This window comes from Colobus angolensis, unplaced genomic scaffold (assembly GCF_000951035.1).
Source record: "Colobus angolensis palliatus isolate OR3802 unplaced genomic scaffold, Cang.pa_1.0 Scaffold31, whole genome shotgun sequence".
Classification (NCBI taxonomy): Eukaryota; Metazoa; Chordata; class Mammalia; order Primates; family Cercopithecidae; genus Colobus; species Colobus angolensis.
In genome coordinates, this window is record NW_012116377.1 from 10,556,204 (window position 1) to 10,568,953 (window position 12,750).

The following is a 12,750-nucleotide window of genomic DNA, read 5'->3' on the forward strand; positions in this document are numbered from 1 at the left end:
AAAAAAAAAAAAAAAAAAACAACTCAAAATGGATTAAAGATTTAATCCTTTTCCCATTTGCCCTGAGAGTACTCGCCAGAGGCACTTTTGCAGCTGCAGCATTTACCCCAAGATATCTTCGCCATAAACTATCTTGCTTTTATGACTATTTTCACATCACTCTTAGTATATCAACTTTGGAGACAAAAGACATCATTCTACTTATAGCATTCTGTTTTTACTAGTGGTATTTCCATTTACAAAACACAGTAATTCTCAACTGCTGAAAATGTCAAATCCTAGAAAAAGGAGCATTCCTACGTGTGATGTTAACATCGTTCTCAGTCATTGGCTAGAGATTCATTTGAGGAATCTGATAGACGATTCTGATGATTCAGATGATTCTGATGTTAGTTCTATTTAGAAATAACTCCAAGAACAGTTTTTATATTTTCATATTGAAAGCCAGTCAGATTTGTTTCAGCATCAAAGAGCATGTTTATATAAAATTAAATGAGTGCTGGCAGCGAGCTGCACTTTTTTTTTCCCCCTAAAAGGGAAAAGGGTTCAATGTAAGACTTGAAACTATGAAACTACTAAAAGAAAACATTGGGGGAACACTACAGGACACTGGTCTGGACAAAGATTTTTTGAATACAGCCTCAAAAGACAGGCAACAAAAGCAAAATTACACAAATGGGATTACATAAGACTAAAAGGCTTCTGAACAGCAAAGGAAACAATAGAGGGAAGAGAAAACTTACAGAATGGGAGAAATATTCACAAACTATACATCCAATTAGGGATTAATAACCACTATCTATAAGGAACCCAAACAACTCAACAGCAAAAAAACCAATCCAATTAAAAAACAAGCAAAATACCTGAATAGACATTTCTCAAAAGAAGACACACAATGGCCAACAAATATACAAAAAGAAATGTTCAACATCACTAATAATCAGGGAAATGCACATCAAAACCACAATGAATAGCATCTCACCCCAGTTAGGATAGCTATCACCAAAAAGACAAAAAGTAACAAATGCTGACAAGGATACAGAGAAGGGGGAGTGCTTGGACACTACTGGTGGGAATTAAAGAAGTAAAGCCATTATGGAAAACAGTACAGAGGTTCCTTAGAAAACGAAAAACAGAACTACCATATGATGTAGCAATGCCATTTCTGGATATATACCCAACAGAAAGGAAATCAGTATATAAAAAAGAAATCTGCACTCCCATGTTTATTGCAGCACTATTCACAATAGCCAAGGTTTGGAAACAACCTAAGTGTCATCAACAGATAAATACATCAAGAAAATATCGGATATATACACAATGGAATATTATTCAGTCACAAAAAGAATGAAATCCTGTTATTTGCAGCAACATGGATGTTAAGTGAAATCATGTTAACTGAAATAAGCCAAATACAGAAAAACAAATATTGCACGCTTTCACTCATATGTGGGAACTAAAAAGGTGGATTTCAGGAAAGCAGAACATAGAATGATAGTTACCAGCTACTGATGAAGAAGGGTGGGAGGATGAAGAGAAGTTGGTTAAGGGGTACAAAAATACAGTTAGAAAGAGTGAGTTCTAGTACTCGATAATACAGTAGGGAAATTACAGATAACAATAACTTACTGTACATTTCAAAATGGCTAGAAGAGTTGTAAGGTTCCCAACACAAAGAAAAAATAAATGTTTGAGGTGGTGGATAGCACTCTTACCAATTTGATCATTACACACTGTGTACAGGTATCAAAATATTATATACCCCCCAAAATGTGCAACAATTACATATCAATTTTAAAAATAAGAAAAATAAAATAAAAACGTTAAAAGCTGCTGATTTCAATAGCTTCAAAAAGTATCAAATACCTGAGAATAAAGCTAACAAACACACAGAAGGTATCTTTGCTGAAAATTATAAAGCATCATTCAGAGACATTGGGACCTAAGTAAATGAGAAGAAATATAATGATCAAGGTTCAGAAAACTCAATTATAAAGCAGTTAATTTTGAAAATGATCTGTAGATATAAACACTCTAATAGAAATCCCAATAAAGGGGGATATTTACTAAATATCAAAACTAGTACTTATTTATAACACTAGTATAAATAACACAATTTGGTATTGGTGTAGGGACAAAGAGACTAAAGGAATCAAGTCTAGAAATACACCCGTGTATATAAGGAAACTTGCTTACAACAAAGATTAATAGAGGGCAGTGAAGGAAAAAAATGATCTTTTCAAACACTGATCCTAGGTTAACAAATATCTATGAGGAAAAAAGAAACTTAACCTCTATCTTATAATAAGTACAAAATCAATTCTAGGTTTAAATTCTAGGTAAATGTGACAGGTAAAAGAACAAAGCTCTGGAACAGCACTGTCCAACAGAACTTTCTTTGATGATAGAAATGTTCTCTATCTACACCATGCAACATGGTAGCTACTAGTCTCTTGTGGCTATCCTGCACTTAAAAAGTGCTACACAACTAAGGAAGTTATTTTTTACTTTTATTTCATTTCAATTGGTTTAAATTTCAAATTAAGTTTGAAGTTAATTTTGAATGTGGCTAGTAGCTACTATACAGGATGACACAGTTGTACAAGATAACATATTTATGAACTTGGAGCAAGCAAAGATTTATCTTTATCTTTCCTGCATTGCAGCCTCAGTCTGCTAAATCCAACATCTAGAGTTTCTAAGAGTTGGTTTCTAATGATTGCTTTGTAAATTTTTTAACTTTTATTTATTTATTTTTTGAGACCACTGCACCTGGCCAAATAGGGGTCAGACTTTCCTGTTTCTTTACATGTCTAATGCATTTTTTAAAAAAATTGTATACTGGACCGGGCGCGGTGGCTCACTCCTATAATCCCAGCACTTTGGGAGGCCAAGGTGGGCAGATCACGAGGTCAGGGGATTGAGACCATCCTAACACGGTGAAACCCCGTCTTTACTAAAAATACAAAAAAAATTAGCTGGGCGTAGTGGCAGGCGCCTGCAGTCCCAGCTACTTGGGAGGCTGAGGCAGGAGAATGGCATGAACCCAGGAGGCGGAGCTTGCAGTGAGCCGAGACCGCACCACTGCACTCCAGCCTGGGCGACAGAGCAAGACTCCGTCAAAAAAAAAAAAAAAAAAAAAAATTGTATACTGTATGTTGTGGATGATACAATAAAGAGATTCTAGATTCTTTTATTTTTTCTAAAATGGTTGACTTTTGTTCTAGTAGGCAGTTCAATTATTGCTTGATCACCTTGAGGATGTGTAGGCCTCATTTTGTGCTTTATAAGGATAGATCTCCAAAGTGTCTCCTTTTCAGATTTTTGTCTTTGTTTATGATGGGTCTAAACTAGAGTAAGACTTTATCTAGGACATGGTCCTTGATTCTACAGTTTGACTGGGCCAGAACTCCAAGACAATGCTTGACCTCTTCTATCTTTGTTCTGCTTTCAATCCATACCATTCTCTCTGTTAAGCCTCTAGTAGCTTTGCCCTTTATATGTGCAGCCCATTTCTCAGCCAAAGATTACTGGAGTCCCCACAAAGTCCTCTGCGGAGTTCCCTTCTGCACAGCTCTCTTCTTTACCTATTGGTAAGAAAAAGGTAGCCCAATAGTGGGCAAGAGACTCAAACTGGTATGTCACCAGAAAAGGATATTCAAAATATCCAATTCACATTGAAAAGACACCACAGAAGTCACTATGATGGCATACAACTGCACAGCTATCAGCATGTCTAAAGTGAAAAAGACTAATGTTATCACACAAGTGCCAAATGATGTGGGATGATGAGAAATTTCATGTATTGCTGGTAGGATTATACATGGATACCACCACTTTGGAGAAGTTTGGCATCATCTACCAAAGTAGCATACACTATAACCAGCAGTTCCATTCCTAGATATGTATCCATTAGAAATGTGTATATAAGTGCATAGAGACATGTATGAGAGCGTTAATATAGCATTGTTTGTGGTTGTCAAAAATAGTTAACAATCCAAATGTTCATTAAAAGCAGAATAGACAAATTGTTTTTTTTTTTTACTCATAGAATATCACATCAGTGTGTTTTCTTCTATTTACCTCTCCAAATTTCTCTCTCCTCTTTTCTACCATGCTATCTGGAAGCAAAGAGAAGGAATGGATGGCATCAAGCATATAGATGAAATGGTTATTTTTAAAGAAATGAAATACCCTTATTTAGAGCCCACAGAGGTGGTCAGAAACTAGATGAAGAAATAGCTATATAACTGATGATGGGATCTTAGTCTTCTTTATAAGGTATGAAGAAAGGATAAAGAATGGAGTCAACAAAACTAAGATTTCCTTTCTTTCTTAAAAAGCCAGTAGTATCATTAATAATGCCCAGAGAAATGCGAAATTCAAAACTATTGTCAAAATCAAGTAGGAAAATCAACACTATTTTTTACCTATTCCATAAAGATCTTGCTTTTGCAACAATGGTACAGGACAATGTTTTACCCAGTCCTTGAAGCTAAAACCAAGAACACGTAACCAGTATTTATAAATTAAATGAATGAAAATACCTACAACATATAAAGAAATAAAATACTTACTTGGCTGACATGCGCTGGTGTTAAAATTAAGTCCAGAACTCCAGACCAGCCAGCAAATACACCAAGTGGTATGGCATATGCTAAAGCAATCATCAAAAATCTAAAATTGCTGTGAATGAGAAATAAAAGGAAACATTGCAACAAATTAAAAATCTAGAATAAACATCGTCATGAAAAATGTATGTCATTTGGAAACTGGAACACCAGAATCAGAAAATATCTACAGAATAGCCATTATTAAAAACTAATAATAATAATAATAATAATAACAACATGCTGGGAAGGTAGCAGAGAAAAGGGAATGCATATACACTGCTGGTTGAAGTGTAAATTGGTTCAGCCACCAAGGAAGGCAGTTTGGCAATTTCTAAAAGAACTTAAAAGAGAATTACCATTTGACCCAGCAATCCATTATTGGGTATATACCCAAAGGAATATAAATCATTCTAGTATAAAGACACATGCACGTGTGTATTCACTGCAGCACTATTTACAATAGCAAAGACATGGAATCAACCTAAATTCTCATCAATGGTAGACTGGATAAAGAAAATGTGGTACAAATACACCATATAATACTCCTCAGACATAAAAAAGAATAAGATCACAACCTTTGCAGCAACACGAATGGAGCAAGAGGCCATTATCCTAAGTAAACTAACACAGGAACAGAAAAGCAAATACCACATGTTCTCACAAGTGGGAGCTAAACATCAAGTACATATGGACAAAAAGAAGGGAACAACAGACACTGGGACCAACTTGAGGGTGCAGGGTGGGAGGAGGGTGAGGCCAGAAAAACTACCTATTGGATACTATGCTTATTATCTAGGTGACAAAATAATCTGCACACCAAACCCCCATGACATGTAATTTACCCATGTAACAAATCTGCACATGTACCCCGAGCCTAAAAGTTAAAAAATATATATGTATATATACATACATATGCACATATATGTATATATACATATGAATATATACATATATAGTTATTCTTCAAGAAGTTCAAAGTGGCAAGCTTTATAAAAGAAAAAGTCTGTCAGTTAATAAAAAATCTGTGAGTTAATAAATTCAAGCTTCTGAAAATTTCTTTTTTAAGATGGAGTTCCACTCTTGTTGCCCAGGCTGGAGTGCAATGGTGTGATCTCAGCTCACTGCAACCTCTGCCTCCCTGGCTCAAGTGATTCTCCTGCCTCAGCCTCCCAAATAGCTGGAATTACAGGCACCTACTAGCACACCCAGCTAATTTTTGTAGTTTTAGTAGAGACAGGGTTTCGCCATGCTGGCCAGGCTGGTCTCGAACTCCTGACCTCAGGTGATGCACCCACCTCGGCCTCCCAAAGTGCTGGGATTACAGGCGTGAGCCACAGCACCCGGCTCACTTCTTGAAATTTTTTATTTTTACAAGAAAAATATTTTGTTCATATTGCTTAAAATTCTCAATGTTTATTATACAGATAACCAATATTATTTCATCAAATGAGTAGGTAGTTTAAAAGAAGCTCTGGCCAGGCATGGTGGCTCATGCCTGTAATCTCAGCACTTTGGGAGGCCGAGGTAGGAGAATCACTTGAGGACAGGAGTTTGAGACCAGCCTGGGCAAGATAATGAGACCTCATCTCTATAAAAATATTTAAAAATTAGCCGGGTACAGTGGTGTGCATCTGTAATCCCAGCTAATTGGGAGGCTGAGGCAGGTGGTTACTGTGTGCTATGATCATGTCACTGCGATCTGGCAGTACTTGACAAATCAAGCTTAGACTATTTTATGACCTAGCAGTCATGTTACAGGGTCTATTTTCCAAATAAATTTTCAGGTCTATGGTGACGTGCATGAGGATGTCACTGCAGTAGTGTTTGTGGTAACAACAAACTGGAGGCAATCTGGGTACACAATGAGAATAAGTAGACGAAATGTGATCAATTAATGCCATGGAGTACAAAGAACTAGGTGTACACAAAAACTAGGTGTCTCACAAAATGAGAGTTGTCCAGACATTACATGCCTCCTGATGAAAGGAGGCAGCATCACTTATGAAGTAGTCTTGTAAAACAAAAACAAAAGCAAAAATAAAACCTGAATCACAACATACTTCTAGTTAACAATTTACAGGGAACACAAAGGAGAGGGGAACAAGTCAAACTATACAATGAGGAAATCAACAAAATCCAGACGTTGGGAATAAAAGTGCTGGCTCCTTAACAATTAAATTATAAGAAACAAAGAGCCATGTCAAGGAAATCTATAGATTCTAGGGCACTTTGGACCAATTGCAATGTGTGGACCTAATATAGAAACTGTTCAAACAAACTGTTAAATGTTTATGAGATAATTGAAAATTTAAATATTGATTTGATATTAGCAAATTATTATTTAAAAGTTTTTAGTTAAAATAACGGTACTATATTTATGTTAAAAAGAGTCTATTTTTGACATATATTGCACATACTGAAACATTTCTAGATGAAATGGAGTTGTCATCTGGGATTTGTTTCATGATGCAGGAAGGTGGGAAGTGGGAAGTGGGTGGTACAAAGATGAAACAAGACTGGTTGTAAACTGACTGACAATTGTCAATACCGAGTTATAGGGGTTATACTATTCTACCTTTGCATATCATTGTAACATTCCAAAACGAAAAGTTAAAAAATAAAACCCATGTAGTACTTAGTGAAAAATGCCAAACAGAATGACATCCACAGTATGTCATAATTTAGATGAGTTAAACATAGATGCATACGAAACAGTACATATACTGCAAAAGTACAGAGACAAAGAGATACACATTAAAGGCATTTGAGAAGTGGCCTGGGTTGGGGGAGAGAAATGGGAGAAGGAAATACAAACGACGAAAAAATAGATTAATACACGTGTTCACGTGCTGGCAAATAATCTGACCCAGGAAGCAATGATTTCAGGAATTCTATGAGAGACTGGGGTTAATTACACTGGTAGGAAGGGAATGGGGCATGGCAGGCCCAGAGAACTCCCCAGGAGAGCCCAAAGGTAGAAGCTGGCAATTGTGCACAGTAAGGAATAAAAGACAAAGGAATGTTAGGTACTGGTGAAAAGGACTTTTTATAGAGAAGGAAGATCTTACACTTTATGGTTTAAACAGAATGAAGAGTTTGACTCCAGGGTAATTAGAAGTAAACACAAGTCAAAGTGGTTGGAGGGACAATTTTAAGTTAACTGTTTTTCCTTGTCAGAACAATCTTGTACATAATGCCTTGGCTTAAAATGCTTCAGTGACTCATTATTTCCTACAGAATAGTCCAAAATTATTAGTATGTCATAATATGACCCCAATCTACCTCTCTACCTTTCTCTATTGCTATCTAACATCTGCAGCTAGGTTTACATGGAAAAAAATTTATTTAAGTGGCATTGTTTTTAAAAAGTGATCATTTTATTTATTTTTTATTTTTATTATACTTTAAGTTCTAGGGTACGTATGCACAACGTGCAGGTTTGTTATATATGTATACATGTGCCATGTTGGTGTGCTGCACCCATTAGTTCATCATTTACATTAGGTATATCTCCTAATGCTATCCCTCCCCTCTCCCCCAACCCCACAAAAGGTTCCGGTGTGTGATGTTCCCCTTCCTGTGTCCAAGTGTTCTCATTGTTTAATTCCCACCTATGAGTGAGAACATGTGGTGTTTGGTTTTCTGTTCTTGTGATAGTTTGCTGAGAATGATGGTTTCCAGCTGCATCCATGTCCCTACAAAGGACCTGAACTCATCCTTTTTTATGGCTGCATAGTATTCCACGGTGTGTATGTGCCACATTTTCTTAATCCAGTCTGTCACTGATGGACATTTGGGTTGGTTCCAAGTCTTTGCTATTGTGAATAGTGCCGCAATAAACATACGTGTGCATGTGTCTTTATAGCAGCATGATTTATAATCCTTTGAGTATATACCCAGTAATGGGATGGCTGGGTCAAATGTATTTCTAGTTCTAGATCCTTGAGGAATCGCCATACTGTTTTCCACAATGGTTGAACTAGTTTACAGTCCCACCAACAGTGTAAAAGTGTTCCTATTTCTCCACATCCTCTCCAGCACCTGTTGTTTCCTGACATTTTAATGATCGCCATTCTTCCTGGTGTGAGATGGTATCTCATTGTGGCTTTGATGAACATTTCTCTGATGGCTAGTGATGATGAGCATTTTTTCATGTGTCTGTTGGCTGCATAAATGTCTTCTTTTGAGAAGTGTCTGTTCATATCCTTTGCCCACTTTTTCATGCGGTTGTTTTTTTCTTGTAAATTTGTTTTGAGTTCTTTGTAGGTTCTGGATATTAGCCCTTTGTTAGATGAGTAGATTGCAAAAATTTTCTCCCATTCTGTAGGTTGCCTGTTCACTCTGATGGTAGTTTCTTTTGCTGTGCAGAAGCTCTTTAGTTTAATTAGATCCCATTTGTCAATTTTGGCTTTTGTTGCCATTAAGTGATCATTTTAAACTGTCATCTTACAAATGTGTGCCACTAATCACAATTCAACCTAACTTTTTTTAAACCTATTATGTGAAAGGCAATGTACTATGTGCTATAGAGAAGTGATTTTCAAAAACTTTTTACTTTACTTTTAGTAAGAAATTTATTTTTACTTTGGGACTTACTCATATATATGCAACATATATACTGAAACAAAAGTCTAAAAGAAGGTATCTTTATTACATGTGATGAAATAATATTTTCTATTCTATTTTATTCCATTCTATTTTGCTTAAAGAAAATGGCTGTCAAAGCACTGAATTAGTTGGCTGTAAACCAAAGTTTGAAAAACAGTATTACATAGTATTTGAAATGTGGCTGGTGCAACCAAAGAACTGAGTTTTTAATTTTATTTCATTTTAACTAATTTAAATCTAAACTTGAAGCAGAAGCAGTGAAAGGTACTTTTCCATTAAACATAGCTCTGTTTGGTAGGAGTACATTTCCCTTTAACAGCTGCAACACTAAGATATTATTATAGTGTGCATGCTGGGGCAGGTGTTGTCTCTAGTATGATAATCCATCACTGATCTTGGTGTCAATGAACGGATTCAGTTCTAATTATTTTCTTCTACACACTGATGTGACATGTGACATTGTAATTTGTGTATTTGAATATTTTCTGTAGAAAGAAGAGACCAAAATAGAAGAAGGCATGTTGCAAACTCCACAACGAATGGCAATTACAATTTGCTGCAGCAGAGCAAAATAAAATGTCTGCTGTGGAAAAAAAGTTTAGAATAATTAACTGAATAATAATAAAAGACATTTTAGCAAACACATGGTCAATTTTATAGACATTTCTTTTCAATGATCAATAAAGAATTAAGAAAATTAGTTGCCTGAATCAGAATTAAATGTCGGGCAAACATTTAAATGATTTTTAACAGATCTGAACTTATAATTTGGCCAGCTATAAAATGGTTTAGATCCTCGTACAAAAATAAATGCATTTTAGATGAAGAGATGCACTGGATATCAAAGATGTTATATGAATAAAAGACTGTAACATATTTCATTAATAAGTTTTAATATTGATTACATGTTAAAATAATGTTTTAGATATGCTTGGTTAAACAATATGCTACTAAAATTGATTTTACTCATTTCCTAAAACTAATTTTGCTTATTAATTTTACTTATTTCTAATTAATTTTACTTATTTTTCCTTTTAAAATAAGATTATTAAAAATTTTCAAAGATTTTTATCCCAAATATACAAAGAATTAAAACAAATTTTTTAGAATTTCAACAGCTTTTGGTGTACAAATGATTTTTGGTTACACGGATGAACTGGATAGTGGTGAAGTCTGAGATTCTGGTGCACCTGCTACCTGAGTAGTGTACGGTGTACCCAATATGGAGTTTGTTATCCTTCACTCACTGCCATCCTCCCCATTCTAAGTCTCCAAAGTCCACTATACCACTCTGTCTTTGCCTACTCATAGCTTAGCTCCCACTTATAAGTGAGAACAAACAGTGTTTGATTTTCCATTCCTGAGTTACTTCACTTAGAGTAATGGCTTCCAGTTCCCTACAAGTTGATGTACAAAGCATTATTCTGTTCTTTTTTATGGCTGAGTAGTATTCCATGGTGTACATGTACTCATTTTCTTTTCCCACTCATTAGTTGATGGGTACTTAGGTTGGTTCCGTATCTTTGGAATTGCAAACTGTGCTGCTACAAACATGTATGTGCATGTGCATGTGTCTTTTTCATACAAAGACTTCTTTTCCTTTGGGTAGACACTAGTAGTGGGATTGCTGGGTTGAATGGTAGATCTCCTTTTAGTTCTTTAAGGAATCTCCATACTGTTTTGCATAGAGGTGGTACTAACTTACATTCCTACCAGCAGTGTATAAGCATTCCCTTTTCACTACATCCATGTCAACATCTATTGTTTTTTGACTCTATTCTTCCAGGGGTAAGGTGGTATCTAATTGTGGTTTTAATGTGCATTTCCCTGATTAGTGATGTTGAGCATTTTTTCCTATTTTTTTTTGGGGGGGGGCTGTTTGTCTTCTTTTGAGAAATGTCTTCTGGTCATGTCATTTGACCACTTTTTGATGAGTTTTTTTTTTTTCGTGCGGATCTGTCTGAGTTCCTCGTAGATTCTAGATATTAGTCTCCTGTCAGATACAGAGCTTGCTTGCAAATATTTTTGCCCATTCTGTGGGCTGTTTGTTTACTCTGATGTTTATGTCTTTTGCTGTACAGAAACTTTTTGTTTAATTAGGTCCCATTTATTTATTTTTCTTTTGTTGCATTTGCTTTTGGGGTCTTAGTCATGAATTCTTTGCCTAGGCCAATGTCCAGAAGTATTTCTCTGACATTATCTTCTAGAACTTTTATGGTTTCAGATCTTATATTTAAGTCTTTGATCCATCTTGAGTTGATTTTTGTATAAGGTGAGAGATAGGTATCTGGTTTGATTCTTCTACTTGTGGCTTGCCAGTTTTCCCAGAACCATTTATTAAATAGGGTGTCCTTTCTCCAATTTATGTTTTTGTATGTTTTGTTGAAGATTAGTTGGTTGTATGTATTTGGCCTCATTTCTGAATTCTCTATTCTGTTCCATTGGACTGTTCCATTGACTACTTTCATACCAGTACCATGCTGTTTTAGTAACTATAACCTTGCAGTATAATTTGAAGTCAGGGAATGTGACGCCTCCAGACTTGTTCCTTTTGCTTAGGATTGCTTTGGCTATTTGGACTCTTTCTTGGTTACATATGAATTTTAGGATTTTTTTTTTTTCTAATTCTGTGAAAAATGATGTTGGTATTTTGACAGGAACTGCACTGAATCTATAGATTGTTTTGGGTAGTATGGTCATTTTCACAATATTGATTCTTCCAGTCTATGAGCATGGAATGTGTTTCCACTTGTTTGTGTCATCTATGACATCTTTCAGCAGTGTTTCGTAGTTCTTGTATAGATATTTCACCTCCTTGGTTAAGAATATTCCCAGGTATTTTAATTTTTTTGCAGCTATTGTAAAGGGGATTGAGTTATTCATTTGATTCTCGGCTTTCTCATTGTTGGTGTAGAGCAGTGCTACTGATTTTGTAACCTGAGAGTTTCCTGATTTCATCTATCAAATCTAGGAGTCTTTTGGAAGAGTCTTTAGGGTTTTCTAGGTATATGATCATATCATTGGCAAACAGTGATAGTTTGACTTCCTCTTTTTCCAATTTGGATGCCTTTTATTTCTTTCAGTTGCCTGACTATTCTGGCTAGGACTTCCAGTGCTTTCAAACTGAAGTGGTGAATGTGGGTATCCTTGTCTTGTTCCAGTTCTCAGGGGAAATACTTTCAAGTTTTCCCATTCAGTAAGATGTTGGCAGTGGATTTGTCATGTATGGCTTTTATTTTGAAGTATGTCCCTTCTTTGTCTAGTTTGTTGAGGGTTTTTATCATAAAGAGATGCTATTGGCCGGGCGCGGTGGCTCAAGCCTGTAATCCCAGCACTTTGGGAGGCCGAGACGGGCGGATCACGAGGTCAGAAACCCCGTCTCTACTAAAAATACAAAAAAACTAGCCGGGCGAGGTGGCGGGCGCCTGTAGTCCCAGCTATTCGGGAGGCTGAGGCAGGAGAATGGCGTAAACCCAGGAGGCGGAGCTTGCAGTGAGCTGAGATCCGACCACTGCACTCCAGTCCGGGC

The 12,750-nt window shown here is 36.1% G+C and overlaps 1 protein-coding gene across 1 annotated transcript in view; it reads right to left on the reverse strand.

Annotated features, from left to right (window-relative positions):
• Nucleotides 1-12,750, reverse strand: part of DIRC2 (disrupted in renal carcinoma 2) — an 85,149-nt gene that overhangs the window by 31,006 nt on the left and 41,393 nt on the right. The window contains exon 5 of the mRNA XM_011950798.1: nucleotides 4,578-4,686. Coding sequence (XP_011806188.1) covers nucleotides 4,578-4,686 — 109 coding nt within the window. The remainder of the gene's footprint in view (nucleotides 1-4,577; nucleotides 4,687-12,750) is intronic.